Consider the following 23,452-nt stretch of genomic DNA (forward strand, 5'->3'; position numbering starts at 1 on the left):
CTTATTCCTTGCCACCCACTCTGCAATTAACTGCAGGTCTTTTTTAAGTGTTGCAGTCATTTCAGTTGCTGTAGTAGCTGACGTGTATAGTGTTGAGTCATCCGCATACATAGGCTTTACTCAAAGTCAGTGGCATGTCGTTAGTAAAGCAAGGAGCTAAACAGCTACCCTGGGGAATTTCTGATTCTACCTGGATTATGTTTGAGAGGCTTCCATTAAAGAACATCCTCTGTGTTCTGTTAAACAAGTAACTCTTTATCCATATTATAGCAGGGGGTGTAAAGCCATAACACATACGTTTTTCCAGCAGCAGACTATGATCGATAATGTCAAAATCTGTATTTGATGAGACCCTGGTGATATTGTTTGGACTGACCTCGTTGGGTTGTTGTTGCTGAGGGTTAAAACGAGCAGCAGGGAGTTCAGAAATAGTTACAGAGAGAGAGAAGAGAGTGGAAATGCATACACTTATGAGGAAGTTGGGTAGTAATTTATGCAGGGTAGATTTATGTCTCCCAAAGCAATGCTTCCCATACGTAAAACAGAAGTAGTTGACTGATAACATACAGTATACTGTACATGTAGGGAGATTCACGTCATCCTGTCTGGCAAATATACACTTTCTCTCTCTTTCTTTCTCCCTATCGTGTATTTTGCCTCTCAGTTTGTTTAGAGCTGTATAAATAGATACATAAAACACTTAGCCATGATGAGCCACTGATGAGACACAGATACAGTGGTTAGTCACAGCATATTTTGTACAGCACTGTGAATGTTAAAGGTTGTGTGTCAAGATGAAGAGGCTTCTCAATTCCTTCTATACCTTCTTTTTGCTGAAACTCATCTTAGACATTAGAGTAGCCAAGACAGCAGATAGTCTTTATTGATTATAGTACTGTAAGTGGGAGTAGATGGTTATTTTTCCTTTTGTGCCTCGATTTTGATTTTTTTAAATTCTGTGTGTTTTCTAAAGGACCCACATATTAGTCTACAGACAACTGCCAGATGGGTCTTCCCAAAGCAAATGGGTCTTCCCAAGAGACATGCCACAGAAAACTCTTCCTCTCTTTCCTTACTTCCCTACTTATTGACATCAATGGATGGGCAAAAATAAAATCACTAATGACTTTATGGTGAAGATACAAATGGCATCAAAAGCAGATCTATCTTAGTGTAGTGTAGTGTTGATGTTTGTACTGCAGATTACTGTCATTAACCCAGATTCAGTGGTCGTGGTGAACCCTTGTGGAAAATGGCCCAGTCATCCCGGATGTCTGCACCAGGGACTCTCTGAGGGGACTGGGATGATAACCAGATAGCAGGCTGGACAAGGGTCGGATGCAGAGGAACCACAGCTACAGACGAGAGAGGAGGGGAGATACTTTGCCCTCTGAGGAGCAAAGGCACATCGGGAGTGGATGAGTACCCATTGAACGTTCTTCATTTTTTCCTAAAGAGCTTTTTACTTAATAGCTCAGTTTATCGTTGTGAATTTCTTTCTGTTATACAAGGAGTTTGACAGAGATTGATATTAAGTACAGTACAAAGAGGAAAAAATTGGTATTCGGATACCAATATACCACAGTAGGAGTGGATGTTGGTGGATATAATTTATTTGTTTTGTGGGGGAATCTCTCCGATATACAAGACTTAGATCTTGTAAAGGACTCAATGGCAGCTTACAATAAGACAGGCTGGATGGGAGAGTCGGGTGCCAACCTCACTGCCATGATGCCAGGTGTGAGACCCATACTAACCCCTGTTGTATACACTTTCATGACACCAGAAATGATGGGATGGGTCCTGAGTGTGGCCTCTCTCCTCATCATCTCCACCAACCTACTGGTGGTGGCTGCTCTCTTTCAGCTGATGCGCAGGAAGGGCAGTCAGAGCTGGTGCTTCGTGCTCAACCTGGCCCTGGCAGATATCCTGGTGGGCCTGGCTATCACTGGCATTGTCACAGACGTGTTTCAAAATTACAATACCGTGAACAATGGAACTATTCCAATTACTCAACCGCTACTCCTGATGCACTCCACACAGAAGACCAAGTGTTTACTCCGCATGGCCTTCATCATCTCCCCCTCAACGGCGTCCATCTTGTCCATGTTCCTAATCTCTCTGGACCGCTACGTGGCCATCAAGCTGCCGCTGCGCTACTCTCAGCTCACTGGGAGGTGGACCGTGACTGGGGCCCTGGTAGCGCTCTGGATGGTATCCCTCACCTTTGGCTTCCTACCAGGTGGAACAACTAACCTCAGTTATCTTATTTCAGAGGGGACACATGTCCCTAACAACAGGGTTACATTTAAATTCAGGGGGATAAGCTGAGACTCAATTTGTGAATTTGAATGTGCTTCCTGAATTGACTAAATTGGAATTGAATTGACCCCAACACTGATTGTTGATCAATTTGATAATGAACATCATTATTTTAATTTTAATATTCAAAATACTATAAATATAGAAAGATTATTATTCCCCTCTGCTCCACAGGCATGGCATGGCAGCTCCAGCAGGGAGACTTTGAAAGCAGCAGCCTTTGCACCTTCTTCTCTGTCATCCGTCCCAAGGGCATCATTGTGGTGTTCTGTGCCGTCTTCTTCCCCGTCCTCTCTGTCTTCACCTACTTCTACCTGGACATTCTGAAGATAGCTTGCGGCCATCAGAGGCAGATCCGCCAGGCCGGCTCCAGGCTGCCCCAGCGCAGCCGCTACTGGGGCCACGTCAAGGCCCTGAGGACCGTGGCTCTGCTGGTGGGCTGTTTCACCCTCTGCTGGTGCCCATTTTTTGTGGTGTGTGCAGTGCAGATACTGTGTGAGGCCTGTGAGCTGTACAAGGTGCTGGAGAATGACCTGTGGCTGCTGGGGCTGTCTAACTCCCTCATCAACCCTTTGGTGTACGCCTGCTGGCAGAGGGAGGTGCGGCTGCAGATCGGGGTCCTCTTCTGCTGCGTTAAGTACAGGGTCAGGAACACAGCCGTGTTAGAGGCTAGTGAGAGATGTCAGACAGAGCTGCGTATACCCACTCATACTGTTATATCTGTGGACGATGCCATGAGCCTGGACCCCACCTTTCCCACGGTCACCAGTGAAGAGGGCCACACTGTACCGTTTTCTGCCTCAACCCCCTTGTGAATGACTTAGACATTTTGAGAACAACTCATTGGGGTTGATTGAACCAATTTGGAAAATGCTTACTGTGGCAGCTTAGAGCTTTTTCCATTTCTGGCAGACACAGTTCACGTCACATGTCTAGCGACAGCGACTAACTGACAAAAGCAATCAAATGGGGAAAAAATAACAGAGTGAGATAATGGATGTGGAGACATCATGGAACCTAAACCATGTAACAGATGGGCTTATTTGCTTTTTTTGCTCTGTTTCCTCCACTAACCTAATTGATATTATCTCTGCAAAGTATGCACTTTGTCCCTCTCTGCATTCCCATCAACCTCACTGTCTATGTGTGTCTGAGAGGTGTGTAGGTGTTTTGAAGGGGAACAGCTTTTTTGTGTACAAATGGTTGTTCTATGATCAGTCAGTGATTATATAAAAAAAGAATTGGACAAAGTATTTCATTTCTTGGGAAAGTAGTGTGTATTATTACCTCCACTAGGGAGGTACATGGGAAATGTGTGTTGTGTTTTATTGCCAATACTTTCTACAAATGATTTACTCATAATGTCAATGTAGAATTTCTTTATTATTTTCTCATAAATTACCATAGTGGAAATATATAGATAAAACCTTGATATGAGGTAGGTAGAATATTATTGTTTGAGTAGTTGCTATTCAAAATAAATTATAGAAAGCTTGGATGATTGATTATTCATTCATGGGCACTTCCTTGTCATATAAACACTTATTTTTAAGATAAATACGTCCATATTTTACAACTAGCCAATAACATTACACGTTGTGATATGAGGAATGATGGTGCTATAAAAGTAGATTTCATATAGAAAAGAGATAATAAAAATCTGTGTTTAGGCCAATGCAGTGGCATTGAAGAAAGCGTTTGCTTAATCACAAAATACCATTGGAATTGAATAATTGAATTGAATATTGAAATGCAGTTCTGTAGGACTTGTTTGTACGATTTCTATAATAAAAGTTTGTCAATACTGAGAACAAGGGAGCATGCCTTTGAACTACACCTCCCACAAACCCCTGTACGTAGTATGACGCGCCGGAAACTGATGTTGGTCAGGGGGGGGCTCCATTTTAAAGTTAGCATCGTGTTTGCGTTCATGATAACTTCATAATGAAGTGAGTATAAGTGACCGATTAAGTGTTTTACATTTTTATCGACTGTAATGATTATCTAGTTACCCACTGAGGTGTAATGGGGTAGTCATGTGAAGCGGTCTAGCTAGCCAGCTAACGTGTACTGCAACATCAGTCAACATGGCTAACGTTAGCTTGCTAATGATTTGCTGCTAGCTAGGTTATAATGACAATAATGTTCACGTTAAATGAATACACACTACTATATATAACTGGTTGGTTCGAGCCCTGAATGCTGATTGGCTGACAGCCGTGGTATATCAGACCGTATACCATGGGTATTACAAAACATTTATTTTTACTGCTCTAATTACGTTGATAACCAGTTTATAATCGCAATAAGGCTCCTCTGGGGTTTGTGGTATACTCCGCAAGAACAGCTCTTAACTGTGGTATATTGGCCATATACCACACCCCCTCGAGCCTTATTACTTAAATATATTATGGTCTGTAGTTCCTCATGAGACGACCCCATGGGGTAAAAAAAAAAGCTTGGCCATGGTGGTTAAGAAAAGAGCAAAGACAGGATCAGCAGAGAGAATATTCTGCATTCTATTGCATGTTAAACTCTATCCTTTCGTTCTTCTCCATCTCTCTGTGTCCTGCAGTCCCCTGACCAAGGTGAAGCTGATCAATGAGCTGAATGAGAGAGAGGCCTCATTGGGGGTGAAGGAAAATGTGTCATGGCACTCTGAGTATAAGGACAGCGCCTGGATTTTCATCGGTAAGAGGCTGTCTCAAAGACACCCCTGCGATTGAATAGGATTGATCCACACCCTGGTATTACAGCCATGTTTAAGGTGTACTGTCAGCTGACCAGTTGGTGGCGTCAAAGTAGTGTTTTATTTATTTATTATTCAGTCAGTGGCTTGCTCTCTAGTCCATCTCACCAGCAGTTATAAGCCTGTTTCTAACTTTAGTGTTTCTGTTTTAACCTGCAGGTGGGTTTCCATATGAGCTGACGGAAGGTGACATCGTCTGTGTCTTCTCTCAGTGAGTCCCATACATACACCCCTTCCTCCAATCTCTCCACTCACTGTGTCCTTTCTCTCCCTGTTCTTCTTTGTCTGTCTGTTTTTGTCAATACAATTACCTGTCTTTCCATGCTTATCTTCCCCTATTCCCTCTTAACCTTCCCCATTCTGAATAAATCAAGTGTTCTTTGCATTAGATTAGGTGTATTCTTGCTTCATGTCTGTCTGCAGGTATGGAGAAATGGCCAACATCAACCTAGTGCGTGATAAGAAGACGGGTAAATCCAAAGGCTTCTGCTTCATCTGCTACGAGGACCAGAGGAGCACCATCCTGGCTGTGGATAACTTAAACGGGATCAAAGTAAAGAATGGCAATCACTCACAGCTGAGAAGGAGAGAACAAGAGAGATTGAGACTAAACCAGTAGACATGCATAAATGAAGGTTAGACGATGCAAAAGACTTAAATGACTATCTCATTGTGTTGTGGTGTGTGTCTCTCTCGCTCTCTCGGTATCTAGATAAAGGGGCGGACCATCCGAGTGGACCATGTACTGAACTACCGCCCTCCCAAAGACCATGAGGACATGGATGATATCACTAAGCGCCTGAGGGAGGAGGGCTGTGCCCCCAAACGACCTGACCCTTCATCGTCTGAAGAAGAGGAGCAGTACGCCGTACCCGCGAAGAAGCCCAAGAAAGGTGAGAAGAGACTAATGGAGGTCCAGATGGTACAGGTCTACTGCTTGTGTCAGCCTCATTAGACTGGGGATTTGAAATGCAAGAACTTTAATCAAAGTAGAATGAACACTGAACAAAAATATGAACGCAACCTGCAACAATTTCAAAGATTTTACTGAGTTATAGTTCATATAAGGAAATCAGTCAATTGAAATAAATTCATTAGACCCTAATCTATGGATTTCACATGACTGGGAATACAGATATGCATCTATTGGTCATAGATACCTTTTTAAAAAAGGGTAGGGGCGGGATCAGAAAACCAGTCAGTATCTGGTGATGGTGGCGGATGAATGACACGACACTGGGCCTCAGGATCTCGTCATGGTATCTCTGCATTCAAATTGCCATCGATAAAATCCAATTGTGTTCTTTGTCCTCAGCTTATGCCTGCCTGCCCATACCATAACCCCATCTCCACCATGGGGCACTCTGTTGACATCAGCAAACTGCTTACCCACACAACATCATACAGGTGGTCTGCCATCTGCCCGGCACAAGAAGTGAACATTTAGTTCTCTGGCAACAGCTCGACTGGACATTCCTACAGTCAGCATGTCAATTGCATGCTGCCTCAACTTGAGACATCTGTAGCAATGTGTTGAGACAAAACTGCACATTTTAGAGTGGCCTTTTATTGTCCCCAGCACAAGATGCACCTTTTTAATGATCATACTGTTTAATCAGCTTCTTGATATGCCACACCTGTCAGGTGGATGGATTGTCTTGGCAAAGGAGAAATGCTCACTAACAGGAGAGAGATGCTTTTAGTGTATATGGAAAATGTCTGGTATCTTTTATTTCATCTCATGAAACATGGGGCCAACACTTACATGTTGCATTTATAGTTTTGTTCAGTATAATTGCAAGGCAAGGACACGACTACACCCGAGTAGTGGAGGATAACTTGGCTGTCAGTGTGCGTGTCATGTTCATATCTCCTCTTACCTGACCCTCCATGTCTTTTCTTTCATCTCCAACCCAGACAAGAAAGAGAAGAAGAAAAAGGAGAAGAAGGCTCTGAAGGAGGATAGGAAGCAGAGGGAGAGGCTAGCCCAGACTCACTCTGTGTCTCCCCCTGGGCCTGCCCTGGCAGTGAGGGTGAAGCAGGAGGAGGACCTGGGCTATGACAAGTACAGCCAGCGGGGGGCGCCAGAGGAGTGGCTGGGTGCCAGGGAAGAGAGACCAGGGCCTGGGGCAGAGCCACAGAACCCACGAGAGACACACAGGCAGGTGGACAGAGGGTTCCGAAATCGCCATGGGGAGAGGGAAGGAGAGAGAGAGAGGCCCAGGGAGGATGAGAAGAGGAGAGATGGAGGACTGCAGTTGGAGAGCAAGAGGACAGGCAGGGAGGAGAGAGAAAACCAAGACAGGGATAGAGAGAGAGACAGAACTAGGGAGGGAGAGAGGGACAATGAGAGGAACAGAGCAAGGGACTGGGACAGGGAGAAAGACAGGAACAGAGAGAGGGAAAGAGACAGGTCAAGTAAGCACAAAGAACACAGTCGGGAGAGAGACCAAAGGAGAAAGTAACAGAAGTGCCTTGATTGTAGTCAAGACAACTGGACTGAGTGAAGTCTTATTCTTTCCTTCACTATAGAAAATCATCAGGAACTGGGACCATGGAGCTAATATGATTGGTTGTTTTATTTTGTTAGTATTTGTCATAAGCCATATCAAGCCTGTTGATTCAATATTCTCTTGTGGAGACTGAGCCAAACAGTGGATGACAACTTGAGTCATGAGAACATGGCCTGTTTCCACGACAACAGCTTAGCGTTTTCAGCAGCAAAGTTAAATCGGAACTGGATTTCAAATGAATTTTTACCCTCAAACCGCTGTACAATGCTTAATCAGACAATGATTTACTGTTGTAAATAAAATGTTTTTTTTTTACAAAGAGATTTGGTCTCCAACAAGTCTTTGACAGATGCCTTATAAATAACATTTTATTTTTAAATTTGATTTCAAGTGATACAGAGACACATAGTAATATGGGTAACGCAAGATAGGAGCTTCCTCTTGGCTCCAAAAATAGGTGATTTTGGGTGAAAAGAGACTGTCCAAAACATTACACAATTTGTAATTCAGTGAAGAACCAAAGACAAACAAGATACTTGGGGGGGAAAAAAGGAATAATTCAGACCAAACAAAGATCGTATTTACATGATCACTAGCTCATACCTGCTCAACAGGATTTTAACTGCAATTCATCTGTATCGCTAAATGATGTTTAAAACACAGTTAATCAGCTAAGACAGAACAAAGCATAGACACAGAAATACTGTATATATCAAGAATAAATTAACATTGTCAAAACATAAAAAGGGAAAAAGAGGTAAAGCACATTCTGCCATTAAGGAAATGTTTTAATTCCGCCAAGAGGTTTTAAGTGTGTGAAGGAGCCTGTGGATAGTTGGCATGTGAAACACCGTAATGTCATCAGTTCTATTAATCTCATCACACCGGGGCTCCAATGAAACTACCCAACTGGGGTATAGAGATATTAGAGAACGAGCCACCATTTTGTCCTTAGTAGATAGGAGTTAACCCTTCCTTATCCTCTTTTAGCTCTTCCAGTGGGGGGCCAGGCAGACAAGCCACACTCGAATAACTGGGATTATGGTCGCCCCGTTGTTGTCTGGCTGCATGGATAGATCGTCAATGCTATACTATGTTAGTTACCTAGGTGATGTGATGTATTCAATGTTTTTTTTAATGACTTCTGGGTCTGAGCTTCACTTGTCAGACTGGTCAGAGGTCAACCGCTGCCTTCACCCGGGCCCCAGATTAACAGAGGCCAGCCTGGGATGGACAGGAGAGGAAAACGCCCCCCCCCCAAAGAAAATACTTGTTAGGGACCCAATTGAAATTAAGTAAAGAAATTGCACCCATACAGCTGTTATAGAAACATCCCAGGATAGGATTCGGCTAAACTTGGGAGAAAATAAGATGTCTATGACGTCATGTGTACTATGAATGTACAAGACATGGGTTGTATTTCCCGAGGTACATAAAGAATGTGTGTACTTTTCCAGGTTGTAGAATGATTCTAGGTGATTTACAGCTGGATAGGAATGTGTTTCTGTTCAATGTTCTGACACCCTGTGGGGTGGACACATCATACGGAACAAAACATTGTGCAAGAGGACAGCACTTAAGCAGATGAAGAGTTATAGTTCTACATGTTTTTTGTATAGCCTACATAATGACAGCCTAGGTCAGGGATCATCAACTACATTCAGCCACGGGACCATTTTTGTTTTCGTGGATGGACAGGGGACCAGAACATTATTTATTTGAACCTTTATTTAACTAGGCAAGTCAGTTAAGAACAAATTCTTATTTACACTGACGGCCTACCGGGGAACAGTGGGTTAACTGCCTTGATCATGGGCAGAACGACAGATTTCTTTTTTACCTTGTCAGCTCGGGGATTCGAGCGACAAACGCTCTAACCACTAGGCTACCTGCCACCCCAAAACATACCTACAGAAAACTTGGGGGGCCAAATAAAACCACCTGTGGGTCACCAGTTGGTTAACCCTGGCCTAGGTATTCATTAGCATGTCTAGTACTTGGTGTTCATATGACAGTAGCTGCAAAGGATTTATATGTGCAACTGCCATTGTATGTTTAAGTTACATGGGTAGATGGACAGATGTTTTTGTCAGGTAATGGTGATGTAGACCTAAAGATGTTTTCATTTTGCTAAGTGGAAACAAATGCACCATGAAATCTAATTTTGTGGACACTGACTCTTAGTTTCCATTGATTTGATCTCCCATTGCCCCATAAACAATTAATTAATGAAATCCACACCGATTTCTGCAGTTCTCTATGGCTCATGATAACTGATCATGATAACTGATGCAGCATTAAAGGCTTCAAGCCCATGTTACAAAAAGGTGAGCGTCACAGTTTGCATTTTTTGCCGATATTACAGATCAGCCATAGCAATTGCAGAGCTGTCCTGCCCAAAGGATTGTGTTGGCAGAAATGTCTGTCCACTCAGTGGGTAAGGCAGGGACACTGACCACTAGAATAAAATAGGATAGCAGGTAGTTACAACAGCTCAGAAAATAACCTCAAAACCTATGTACAACAGTTTGAGTAACCGTGAACACAAACACATCTCAGATTAACCGAACACAGAATCTCCTCCTATCAGCTTTTAGAAAATATATGGTCATCCAACATTTACATATTACAAATACTTATAAGACAGAGCAGTGGGGCAGAGGTGATCAGCAGAGGGTGATTTGGGATATACTGCAGTGTCTGGGAGCAGGAGGGGACTCTGTTGGGTTACAGACATGTCTGTGATCAACGTCATCAGAGGTACTTTATGAAAAGGTGGGTTTTTGTTTGCTTTGGTTGCTTGGTTACTATGACGCCGGGTGAAGGCGAGGTACATGGCTGGAGTACTATGGAATGCCCATTTCTACCCACAATGCCATGGGACTTTGCCCCAAAGTCCACAAAAACCGAGAGTCCGTTCAAGACACTGAGGGTGGGTCTGAGTGAGTCTAACTTAGTCATCCTCACAGATGCCTTCCCAACTTGGGAGTGCTAGTTAGGTTACGTACAAAAGTAAGGCTGTGGTGGGTTGACTGACCAGAGGGGAAGAGTCAAAACTACCCCCATATTATAGTATATCAATCAGAGCGTAGAAGAACTGAAGATAAACCAGGTTCTGCAGAACAAACGGTTTCAAGAGACATACAGAGGAACAAATAAGAAAGCCGTGCCTCCGCCAGTGTTCATCTCTGTTGGGGAGGAGTGGCTGCAGAGAAAAAAAACACATAATCATAACAGTAGTGGTACCGTCTTCTGCAAACATGTACGCTCGCACACTAGAAATATGATTTCTGTGTCAAAACAAACATAATGCCATCTTAAATATGACATGACACCTGTTTTTCATTCATGAAATTGTATGACAATTGACCTTACCAAAGAAAGGGACTTCATTGTTAACAAACAAGCTAACCTTCAATATATCAGAGTTTTATGCAACAGAGCTTGTGACTTTGGAGAAGTAATGTACCTTTGTTGTTTGAAAATTTCAAGATTCAACTTAAGATTGTTTTACTTTTTGTTGTTTGTATTTTAATACAGAATCCATGTGAATAACTAGGCCCCAGGGTTTCACCAAACAGTGCTTATGACAGGTTTGATACCATGCTTACGATGGCATTATGCAACCTTTATGATGCATTATGACGAGAGCCTACAATCAAAACACCTGATCTGTGTCTTTATTCTACATGGCGGACATACATGCAGTCTTTTGCTTACAATCAGATCAGGATCTATCACCAATATTTATTATACACACCAGGGTTGGGGTATAATTGACATAGCCTAATTATTGAAACGGTTGAGTTTTGCGGTTCTGAAAAGTAAGGAGTTGGTTAGTAGTCAGTGCAATCCTTTAGGAGGGCATGAACAACCCCGGCTTAGCTCACACTAACCCAGACCGAGGCAGCACATTGGTCACTCTCAGACCCGACTCTGCCCATATGCGTCTGAGGCCTAATTGGTCCACTGACCAACTTACTGAAACTTAATTCGCTGTGAGGATTAGGAAGCTGCATCTGCAGGGGCCATTCACGGTTGAAGTGGAGGTTCTCTGAATACCGCTGTGTGGCAGCCAATTGACTGACCACCCTTTCTTACACTGGCAGTGTCCTTCTTGCCTGGCACTGGTTGGCTGAGCATAAGAGGAGGTAGGGGTGAGTGGGGTGGGAGCGGTTGAGGGGTCCTGGGGGCGGGTAGGGCATCAGTCATCAAAAGCCCACCGCATGTAGTTTACTGTACACTGTCTCCAGCACACACAATGAGAGGACAGGCAAACACCCTAACCCTGAAACTACTCTACAGCCCAGTCTCCATTCAAGCATTATGGGGAGCCAACGAGCCTCAAGCAGCAAAACACACACATCCTCTCCATATCCCACCTATCCTCTCACACACAGTCTACTGCATCACACAGGAGGCAGGTATAGCACAGCAGTCAGTCACTGTGCACCGGTTTCTGCCCATCGCACGTGTAAGTCTGAGAACGAGAGAGGCCTGTGGGTCTGTGTTTCCACATCTGAGCCGCTCAGCACATGGAGATGGTAACATTGATCCCCAGGTTGCCGTTGTCGGCAAACAGGTGAGCGATGGACGTGTCAAAGACCAGACAGTCGCTGTTCATGATTGCGGCCGCCACACCGTCGTGGATGGAGCGGGGCGTGGCCTCCCAGGTGAGGCGCCGCCGGTTCCCGTTGAGCTCCAGGCGGTAGGCGAAGTTCTCGGCCTGCTTCCTCGTTCCGATGAGCAGCACCACGGCAAAGAACTGCTGGTGGCCCTCGTACTTCTCTTGCTTCTCCAGGACCAGCATGAAGTGGTGGCCGAAGCAGGACTGCATCATGACCCAGTCGACGGCCCCCGGCAGGTTGATGTCTGTGGCCAGGAAGACGATGTCCTCTCCCTGCAGGGTGGTGATGGACTTGTGGGCGTGCATCAGGTGGGGCATGACAGCCTCCAGGGAGCCCTGCCACTTGCAGGAGGCCCCGGGGCACGGGCAGGTGTAGGGACGGAACTCACACACCTCCTCGTGATCAGGCTTCTCACTGTGGTGGAGGGACAGCAGGCATCCGGCTGACGCGTACTGGAGATAGAGGGAGGGCGAGAGAGAAAGAGAGAGAGAATTGCTTACAATTCCTATGTATGTTGAGAACCTACTCGAAGTGGAGTGGGGTTGAATGACCCAAGAGATGGGAGACAGAATGGGAGAGGAGGGACAATGCGGGGGAAGAGACAGAATGGGGTGGAGAGACAGAATGGGATGGAGAGACAGAATGGGGTGGAGAGACAGAATGGGTGAGGAGATGGTTATAAAAGGAGAGATGGGGAAGAGAGAGGGAATGAAGGAAAGAAAGATATTGCAGAGACATAGGTGGTAGGAAAAACAGAGAAGGCAAAGGAGGAAGTAAAGAAAGAGGGACCAATTGAGAGATTGAACAATGTGTGGGAGGATAGAGATAGAGAGTGAGGCAGGGAAAGCGTGCAAGAGAGAGGGAACAAAGAAATAGAGGAGGGAGGGGGTGAGAGTGGCAGGGCACATGAAGGGTATGAAGGAGAAGTAGATAAGAGTACTAGATGAGCACCTTACTAGATATAAACCCTCTGGCACTACAACAGCTTCCCAACACATCCATGGAGATGTTAGGGAGGAAGAATCTTATAAGATTGGATGGTTATTTTGTATGAAAACAAAGCAATACCAGGCCATTAAACTGCTTGTCGAAGGGGAGATTGAGATACACGACATTGTTAGCAAGGCCGTTTTGAAAAAATATGTATATATTGAACCATCAACAGACAATCTTGCCTGTATGACGGAGACATACCAGTAAAGATAGAGTGTAGCAAGAGACGACAGACTACAATATGGGAGGATATGTAAGTAGCTGGTCCGTGCTGGGATTGCTGGGCCGGTATTGAAGGGTTGGAGCAATAAGTGGATTATCTAATGAAAAGTGCATGAAGGGGGTGGATTTCAAGTTGTATTTGTCGTATGTACAGGATACACGTGGTATAGCATACTCTGTCCAATGAAATGCTTACCTGTAGGTTCCTACTGGACAATGCAACAACAATAAGAAATAAGAAAAGATAAGAATACGAACATAAAGTAAATGGCTCAATAGAATAGAATAAACATTTCAGCATCAGTAGAATACAGGAAGACAGAATTTATAGACCAATATTTACACATTTCAGGGATGGGGGAATAAAATGTCTGGTAGCAGCAGTTGTGGTGTGTGTGAGAGAGAAAGTGTGGCGCAGCAGTCTAAGGCACTGCATCTCAGTTCTAGAGGTGTCACTACAGGCCCTGGTTCGATCCCAGGCTGTATCACAACCGGCCGTGATCCGTGATCGGGAGTCCCATAGGGCGGCGCACAATTGGCCCAGTGTGGTTAGGGGTAGGTCGTCATTGCCAAATAAGAATTTGTTAACTGACTTGCCTAGTTAAATAAAGGTTACATTAAAAAAAAATACATTTTTAAAAAACAGCTTGTGGCTGGAGTGTGTGGGGTCCTTCATGAGGCACCGTTTCAAGTAGATGTCCTGGATGGGTGGGAACACAGCTCCAGTGATGTACTGCAACTCGCCAGGATGCTCTCGATGGTGCAGTGGTAGTATTTGGAGAGGACCCGGTGTGGCATGCCGAATTTCTTCAGGCGCCTTATGAAGTAGAGGCGCTGTTGTGCCCCCTTGACAAGAGTGGTGGTGTTGTTGGTCCATCTCAAGTCATCTGTGATGTGGATGCCGAGGAACTTACAACTGCTGACTCGCTCTACTGCAGTCCCGTTGATGTGGATCGGAGTGTGTTCCCTCCTCTGCTTCCTGAAGTCAACAATAAACTCCTTTGTTTTGCTGATGTTGAGGGAGAGGTTGTTGTCCTGGCACCACAATGCCAGTTCACTTACCTCTTCCCTATAGGCTGACTTGTCGTTATTGGTTATAAGGCCTACAACCGTGGTGTCATCAGCAAGGATTTGGCTGATTGGCCTGGATAAGGCTGCAGGGAGAGGGGTTCTGAGGAACTAGAGCTGGAGTCACAACCTGAAGGACACCCAGGCCCCTTACGGAACAGGAGACAATTCTGATGTCAGTAAGATATAACAACACAACCTTCTACGGTCAATATGGGACCTAGCCAGAAACAGATAGGACATTACTGTCTATGATGGACCATTTGAATTGGGGTAGAAGTCAGGCCAACCTTCAGGCTCCATAGACCGAGGTAGACTGGGAGGCTGTTTACAGAAGGATGGGGTAACTGTCCTCATCTAGAAGCTTACCTTAAATAAGACATCTCAGTTTGAACACACCTTCCTTCCTTTACGTTCTACTTTCCTTAGATCCTCATGTTGATCACTGATCTGACCTCATTGAAGCAACATGGAAGGAATTGAAGCAAATGTGGCAATCGATCCATCACCCACTCAGTTCCGTTAGATCAGTCATTACTCAAAGCAAGGTAAGAACAAAGGACACATTTTTCTAAGCATTCCAACAGGGCTTATGTGCTGTGTCCTCTAGCTCACTTTCATCTGAAGCCCTGGGGTTGAAAGGATGGGAGGGTGCAAAGATGGGAAGCGAGGGAGGAGGAGGTGGGATGACATGGTGAGAGGTGCTTGTGTTTCTGCCCCAGTAGGTAAGTTTCAATATTTATAATATTAAATATTAATCTGTGTGGCAGATTGGAGGCTTCCCACAAATCGATGGCTATGTTAGGACCCACTGGACCGATTGGCTGAATAACGGCATGACCGACTTTAACCATGCACTATGAAAAGACCAGCTGGGTCAGAAAACCCTCATGGGAGACACACAACTGCTAAAAAATGTGGGTTAGAATCAAATACTATTTTCCCTGTGTAATCAGTGTCCCAATTCATAACAACAAAAAATTTAAGTTTAATGTCATTTCATTTGGGTTTTCAAATGCATCCAGTCACGCAAATTCCTCTGTATGCCTTGTCTCTCCGTCTATCAGCCCAAATATTTGTCTGTGAGGTCAGATGTGTAGAGGTCAGTCAGTTTCCTTGGCAGAGTCCCTCAGGGAAGCTGATCCTCTTATCCACCTTTATTAATGACTGATTGACAGGATTTTGTGCCGTAATCCAGTCGGCAGGTCTTTGGTGATAAAGTTTACCCCCCTCCTCTACTCCGTGTGTGTGTGTGTGGGGGGGGGACCTCTGGTAGTGTGCCCCATGTCACCAATGAATGTAATTTAGGCTAATTGAATTGAAATCCCTTGTCCATCAACATTTACACAAATCTCCTTAGCGCCGCCAAAAATGAACAACATACACTAAACCACTCAGATCACACCTCACGGAATGCAGCATGTCACCGTTCCATTTGGATCAAACCCATTGTTCAAATCTTCGCACGTCAACACAATAACAGTGATTATACGCTGTGTCCCACCTCTATCTACCCTCCTTCCCTGTGTGTGTGTGTCTGTGTCCAAATTAATTGCCCAGCCTTTCTCTATGGTGTGCTACAGAGCCTCAGGGGTTTCAATCACTGCAAGGAGCCTCAAGGGAGTAATAACGCCAGCACAACGCATGTCAACCACACTTCTCTACACTATGTCAATGACGCAGACATGCATAGTATACACACATTTACAAAACAATCTATTTAGCTCTCTAAACCAGGGAGTGAAAAACCAACTGGGTTGTTGGCTAATCCTCTGACACTCATAAAAGCTTGCAAACTTGCCCAGTGGCGGTAAATGCTCTTTTCTTCCTCCCCTCGCTTCTTCGCTCTTATTTTAATTAAAACTTTTAATCTAGCCTGGGCCTGGGCTCTGGAGGCCTGTTAAAATCTTAAGTAAAGCATTCTCTTTCTGGTACTGGCTGGCTTGGGATGGGGCTGGGGTGATACGGCTGAGGCTAGGTCTAGAGAGATGGGGCTGGGGTGATACGGCTGAGGCTAGGTCTAGAGAGATGGGGCTGGGGTGATACGGCTGAGGCTAGATCTAGAGAGATGGGGCTGGGGTGATACGGCTGAGGCTAGGTCTAGAGAGATGGGGCTGGGGTGATACGGCTGAGGCTAGATCTAGAGAGATGGGGCTGGGGTGATACGGCTGAGGCTAGGTCTAGAGAGATGGGGCTGGGGTGATACGGCTGAGGCTAGGTCTAGAGAGATGGGGCTGGGGTGATACGGCTGAGGCTAGATCTAGAGAGATGGGGCTGGGGTGATACGGCTGAGGCTAGGTCTAGAGAGATGGGGCTGGGGTGATACGGCTGAGGCTAGATCTAGAGAGATGGGGCTGGGGTGATACGGCTGAGGCTAGATCTAGAGAGATGGGGCTGGGGTGATACGGCTGAGGCTAGATCTAGAGAGATGGGGCTGGGGTGATACGGCTGAGGCTAGGTCTAGAGAGATGGGGCTGGGGTGATACGGCTGAGGCTAGGTCTAGAGAGATGGGGCTGGGGTGATACGGCTGAGGCTAGGTCTAGAGAGATGGGGCTGGGGTGATACGGCTGAGGCTAGGTCTAGAGAGATGGGGCTGGGGTGATACGGCTGAGGCTAGGTCTAGAGAGATGGGGCTGGGGTGATACGGCTGAGGCTAGGTCTAGAGAGATGGGGCTGGGGTGATACGGCTGAGGCTAGATCTAGAGAGATGGGGCTGGGGTGATACGGCTGAGGCTAGGTCTAGAGAGATGGGGCTGGGGTGATACGGCTGAGGCTAGGTCTAGAGAGATGGGGCTGGGGTGATACGGCTGAGGCTAGGTCTAGAGAGATGGGGCTGGGGTGATACGGCTGAGGCTAGGTCTAGAGAGATGGGGCTGGGGTGATACGGCTGAGGCTAGATCTAGAGAGATGGGGCTGGGGTGATACGGCTGAGGCTAGGTCTAGAGAGATGGGGCTGGGGTGATACGGCTGAGGCTAGGTCTAGAGAGATGGGGCTGGGGTGATACGGCTGAGGCTAGGTCTAGAGAGATGGGGCTGGGGTGATACGGCTGAGGCTAGGTCTAGAGAGATGGGGCTGGGGTGATACGGCTGAGGCTAGGTCTAGAGAGATGGGGCTGGGGTGATACGGCTGAGGCTAGGTCTAGAGAGATGGGGCTGGGGTGATACGGCTGAGGCTAGATCTAGAGAGATGGGGCTGGGGTGATACGGCTGAGGCTAGGTCTAGAGAGATGGGGCTGGGGTGATACGGCTGAGGCTAGGTCTAGAGAGATGGGGCTGGGGTGATACGGCTGAGGCTAGGTCTAGAGAGATGGGGCTGGGTTCCTGCCAGAAGGAGACGGGCCAGGCCTGTGGAGAGGCACACAGACCAGCCCAGCCGCTGGCTGCTGAATTATTGAACAACTTCCACATTTAAGTTGCACATCATCTGCAATGAGCTTGTCCAGTGAGGGGAGCTTCTGGGGAGGAGTTGTGTTGTTTCACCTCCAACCAAAACATATGCTCTTAACCGTATCACTCTGCTCTGAAAATGTAAATGTTCTGAAATTCTGTCAGCTTCGTTACTGATGGTGTTTTTTTTTACAGCTTTTGACATTATATTTTACTGACAAAAACAAGCTGGACAGTGGTTTTTATTTATTTAATTTAACTAGACAAGTAAGAGGAAAGTAACACATGTAACCATCTCACATTTGGGTAAACGATCAAATAAAGTACCCAGATGTGTGACCATTAACTTTGAGGGCCTTGCATGAACTCCGCCTAGATAATCTATTTTCTGACAACCTCCTGCAGAAGCAGTCAAACTCTGCCAAGCAACCAACCATCTCCTTTCAGCTGAGACACAGCTTCTCTCCCACCACTACCTCCTCCAGAGAGAGGACCAATGCAAAGTACACAAACTACCTCACTGGCAGTGCAGGAGTGGAACATTCAGGCCTGTTCTCACAGTTAAAAGTAGTTCGCTACAGTGAATTATTGAACAGCTTCTCAGACACCGTTTGCCTGGGCAATTTCCTCACTGCTGTGCCTGAAGAGAGAGAGGCTACACTCACACTGGCTAACTGACTATTCTACTTTAAGCCAAAAAGGGCCCCCTGGCTGGGTTGGTATCGACTGGCTGAGGCACATTGGAAGCTCTCCTTCTGAGGTAGAGAGACTGTCTTGCCCTCCCTCCAGGATTTGTTCCATCAGGCCTTTTGTTGTGTTGCAGCAGAAAAGGCCCATGAGACTGCAGACTCATCAGCCCTGCTAAATGGCTATTCTTAAAAAATAAAAAAGGAGAGCCGCACACTCTAGAAGCTCAGATGCAATCATTTTGTAACCAACATTGGTTATAACATTTGGCTGAGAGACCACCTGGTCCTGAGACTACAGGCTACCTGGGTTAATGGGTCTCTAACCTGATGAAAGACTTTACAGGTCAGTCAATTAGACAGAGACAGTCTGGGATAACAGCCTTGGAGTAGTGTGCTTTAGTGCCATTTTAGTCGTTGTGCTTTACAAATTAAAAACACAACTAGGCTATTTCTTTCATATTGATGTTGCCATAGCAGAATGGAGAAAATGAGAGGGGTGTGGGACGGTCATATGGATACTGCAATGAAGGGGAGTTGTTTGTGTGGATCCCCTGAGACAGAGCCCTGAGGAGGAGCGATGGTAAAGTTAGTGCTGAGGGAACTTAACCGCCTCCACACTCAAGACACAAACCCTGCTAGTCTCGCTCTCTCTCTCTCTCTCTCTCCATGTCTCTCTTGAATGTACCAGGAGAGAGAGGGAAAATAATGGTCAAAAGGGAGATGAGAAAAGATGGATTGAGTAAGCAAATAAAGGAGAGATGTGGCAGAGAGAGAAGTGTGAGGAGGATGGCAAAAGAGAGAGGGGTGGAGAGAAAAACAGAGAGGTGAGAGACAGGAAGAGGATGCAGTGGGAGACCGGGAGTAAAACAGGAAGGGCAAAAATAAAAACCGTAATGAACAGCAGAGGAAAAGCGAGAAGCGGGTGAGTAATAAAAAGTGAGTGAGAAAAAGAGCAGGTGTTGGTCCTCTCCTCTTCTCTTCCTCTAGTTCCAGTAACAGGCAGTGACCTCAGGCTGAACAGAGTACCCAGAGGCTCATGTGTCCCGAAAAACCATCCAGCTGCCAGGCCACGGGTATTACGTTACCCTCTCGGCCAGGGAATGGGTCACAGAGGGCCCTCTGCATCCTCTCAATCATTCCCTCCCTCCCCCGAACCCCAGCACACAGCCTCTACACCTCTCCATTCCTCTGCCCACACTAGGATCAATAGCAATCTGGCTAAAAGTTTGGGATGAGATTGGCCAGCAGTGAGATTCTAGTAATTGAGTTAGAGGCATCAAATGTCTCGGCTAGAACACCAGTAACGATCCATTCCCTCTTGTTCTTCCCTCTCGCACACTCTTTCCCTGGCTGCAATAGCATTTCTCAAAATGAAAGATATAGCAACATTCTCTTGATGCCATGAGAGGAGAACCCTTGGGCCTCCATAATAATATAGTTAAATAGCCCTTTCATACCTCTTCTGAGAATAGCCTTTTCACTCCCCATTTCATCTTGCTCGTGACTGACTGGGTTCGAACCAGACTGTCACAAAGCTGTGTTAGTCCACTTACCTACAGCCTATAGGGATAAGTTCAGGAAGTTCATGTAAAGGACGACACGCTGCTTGCTTAATCAGTACCGCTTCCCCTGATTCATGTTCAAGTTGTATTAGTCGTATGTACAGGATACACATGGTATTCACCGTCCAACAAAATGCTTACTTGTAGGTTCCTTTTCGACTATGCAACAACAAATATGAACATAAAGTAAATGGCTCAGAACAACCTCAATTCATCAGGGCATGGACTCAAGGTGTCGAAGTGTTCCACAGGGATGCTGGCCCATGTTAACTCCAATGCGTCCCACAGTTGTGTCAAGTTGGCTGGATGTCCTTTGGGTAGTGGAACATTCTTGATACACACGGGAAACTGTTGAGCGTGAACAACCCAGCAGCATTTCAGTAGGCACACATACACAATCCATGTCGCAATTGTCTCAAGGCTTAAAAATCCTTCTTTAACCTGTCTCCTCCCCTTCATCTGGTTAAATCCACTTCAATAAGTGACATCAACAAGGGTTCATAGCTTTCATCTGATCAGTCTATGTCATGGAAAGAGCAGTTGTTCTTAATGTTTTGTATACTCAGGGTGTATATCTGTGTGGGTGTGAGTGAGTGGATGTGTGCTAAGGTGTGGAGACTCAGTGCAGGTTGTCAGCCCAGTTCAAGTGTTCAGTAGTCTGACGGCTTGTAGACAGAAACTGTCTCTGAGCTTGTTGGTATCAGACCACATCCGATGGTAAGAGAGTGAACAGTGAACAGCTCGTGGCTGGGGTGTGTTGTCCTTCATGATGCTGCGGACCTTCATCAGGCACATTTTTGAGTAATGTCCTGGATGGGTGGGAGCACGGTCCCAGTAATGTACTGGGGAGTCTTCACCACCCGCTCGAGTCCGTGTGGAGGAGGTGTTGTTGCCAATCCTCACAGCCTGTGGTCTGCCCATCAGGAAGTCCAGGACCCAGTTGCAGAGGGTGGTGTCCAGACCCAGGGCTCTGAGCTTGGTGTCGAGCTTGGAGGGAACAATAGTGTTGAATGCTAAACTGTAGCCAATGAACAGCCTTCTCACATAGGTGTTCCTCTTGTCCAGATGTGCTACGGCCGTGTGAATAGCGATGGAAATGGCAGATCTGTTGGCGCGGTAGGCAAATTGGAGTGGGTCCAGTGTGCATGTGATTCAGCTCATACCGAGACTCAAATGGGGCATCATATTGGTGTTAGCTTTCGGCCGTGTTTGAGAAGTCAAAGCACTTAGGGTTCGTTATTTGTACAGCTGCCACCATCTTGATTTCCTTGTGTTTTTTCACCTCTCCTCTTCCCCTTTTCTCCAAGCAGAGCAGGCAGGCCCTAGCCTAGCAACTACAGACTTCACACAGGTCTCTCAAGGGCTCTCATTCAGGTTTGCTTATAAATGTCTAAACTCACCAAAAATGACATTCGGTAGCTCCTAACTATACATGTATAATTTTATGAGCTGGATTGCCTGTCTCAGCAATTTCTTTATTTTCGTTTGCGCTCGTTATCATATTTAGCTAGCAGCCTCCATTGAAATTCGATATTACTTGTGCTCATTTTGTCAGCATTCTGGGCAATAGAATTCTGGACTTTTCTTTGTATTTTTGGGCGCCCCCTTGTGTACTAAGCTGGTAATACCGTTTATCCCAGTATGAGAGAAGGACGGTATGATGATATGAAAATCTAGATACCACCCAACCATAGTTATAACCCACCGTGCTACTGAAAAAGGCCTTTTACTATTGTGCAAGGGACAACACTTCAGGCTGATTAATGAGTTTCACAGATTCCCATATGCTACATTCACCACCTAAACTCGCTCCACAGAAAACCCAGTGGTTGAACCAGCGCAACTGTACATCTGAGTCCAGGGGCACCATTGTAAAGGACATCACACTGCCTGCTTAGCAAGTACTGCTTTCCCCTGATTCATCTCATATTGACACTCAACCGCAGGACTTCTGCCTCAAACACACGTGACCATGTAACAGCTGGTTTGGTGACCATGCTTTTGTGATAAGTAACTTGTCGGAGACCTGAAAAGTTGAATTGTCTGAAGCACAGGAGACCTGGGTTAGAACCCAATCAGTCAAGCTAACACGTTTTTAGGTCTCAGGCAAGGTTGCTCATCACATGCATGGATCACCAAACCACCTCTGTTGCCCTCTCATTAAATGGGGTCCACAGATCATTCTGCTTCTGTTTGCAAAATAAAGTGCTGTTGTTGTACAGTAAGCCTGATTTGGAACCCAGTCAGATATATTGGTGCCATGATATCTGAGTATGAGGTCAAAGGGGGTGAAATGTAACTGAAGTGGTTTGATGAACCACGCTCTTTTGATGAGTAACCTTGCTGTAGACTTGAAGAGTTGTGTTAGGGATTAGTTCAGGAAGCTATGGGTTAAGTGGGCTAACACAGTCTTGTGACAGGCAGGAGACCCAGTTCGAACCCAGTAGGTCACAATAGCAAGATTACATTGGGAGTGGAAAGGCTATCCTTAGAAGGGCTAAACTGTCAGGAATATTCAACAGTATTCTTATGTGGGCCAAATTGTTTTTATTTTGTGTTACTCCCTTCCAATGCGGCATGTGATCATCTTAGAGGGAACAGATATTTCAGAGACTCTTAGCTTTCAGGAATGGGATCATCATAGTTTATAGCCAAAATGGTTCAAATGCTAGAAAATAAATTCAACATTTCACAAGAAGCTTCTGTTTACCACAGTAAGTATTTAATTATATTGGTCCTCCTCTACATTCCCTGGCTATGAAAGTACCAGGATGTTGTCTGTGGTTTTGAATCTGAATTTAGAGAACCAGATTTAAAAACTGAATCTGAATGCATCTGAGAAGTTGAATATATGAAACGTTGATGAACTTGAAATTATAGTTTGCAAACTTGATAGACAATGAATGCAATATATACAATTTTGAAACAGAATATACAAATATCTAACTTAAATATTCGATTTTAAAACTAAATGCAATATTCACTCAATTCAGATTTCAAATCATGAAATACAAGGTACATTTATTAATACAATTATTACATGTGTGCGTTACAAACAAAACAAATACTAAAAAGTGAATACAAATTCAAAATTATGGAATTGAAATACAATATCTGTTGGCACTCAAATCGCTCCATACGAGGCCCCTTATGACAAGACTCACACAAAATTTCACAAAAGAATGCAGAACCCTCTGAGGGTACAGAAAGACTAGGTTCATCAATGATTTATTATTATTATTGCAGTATCTAGTTTATCTAATGTGTGGTGTAAAAAGACTAGGTTTAAACTGTCTGAAAGATTGCTGAGTAAATGAA

The 23,452-nt window shown here is 45.3% G+C and overlaps 3 protein-coding genes across 4 annotated transcripts in view; 2 read left to right on the plus strand and 1 right to left on the minus strand.

The window, feature by feature from the left end:
- Positions 1 to 1,351: 1,351 nt before the first annotated feature.
- LOC139536714 (glucose-dependent insulinotropic receptor-like) lies at positions 1,352 to 3,137 on the plus strand. The gene is made up of 2 exons (XM_071337319.1): positions 1,352 to 2,242; positions 2,497 to 3,137. Exons 1-2 carry the CDS (start codon positions 1,672 to 1,674, stop codon positions 3,135 to 3,137), a joined length of 1,212 nt encoding a protein of 403 aa, XP_071193420.1. The 5' UTR covers positions 1,352 to 1,671.
- A 1,011-nt stretch (positions 3,138 to 4,148) lies between these two features.
- Positions 4,149 to 7,897, plus strand: LOC139537378 (RNA-binding motif protein, X-linked 2-like). 2 transcript variants are annotated; one of them, XR_011667519.1, is made up of 7 exons: positions 4,149 to 4,271; positions 4,898 to 5,013; positions 5,231 to 5,282; positions 5,495 to 5,624; positions 5,784 to 5,964; positions 6,387 to 6,478; positions 6,989 to 7,186. XR_011667519.1 is itself a non-coding variant. In XM_071338613.1 (6 exons), the coding sequence occupies exons 1-6, from the start codon at positions 4,267 to 4,269 to the stop codon at positions 7,534 to 7,536; spliced, it is 1,032 nt and encodes a 343-aa protein (XP_071194714.1). In that variant the 5' UTR covers positions 4,149 to 4,266; the 3' UTR covers positions 7,537 to 7,897. The 2 variants fall into 2 exon arrangements, 1 of the variants encoding a protein (XP_071194714.1); XM_071338613.1 differs by lacking the exon at positions 6,387 to 6,478 and having other exon boundaries at positions 6,989 to 7,897.
- Positions 7,898 to 7,934: 37 nt separating this feature from the next.
- The window catches only part of LOC139537379 (E3 ubiquitin-protein ligase Siah2-like), a 43,408-nt gene continuing 27,890 nt past the window's right edge, over positions 7,935 to 23,452 (minus strand). Inside the window, exon 2 of the mRNA XM_071338614.1 lies at positions 7,935 to 12,664. Within this exon, the coding sequence (XP_071194715.1) occupies positions 12,113 to 12,664 (552 nt within the window). The 3' untranslated portion in view covers positions 7,935 to 12,112. The remainder of the gene's footprint in view (positions 12,665 to 23,452) is intronic.

Source organism: Salvelinus alpinus, chromosome 13, assembly GCF_045679555.1.
Source record: "Salvelinus alpinus chromosome 13, SLU_Salpinus.1, whole genome shotgun sequence".
Classification (NCBI taxonomy): Eukaryota; Metazoa; Chordata; class Actinopteri; order Salmoniformes; family Salmonidae; genus Salvelinus; species Salvelinus alpinus.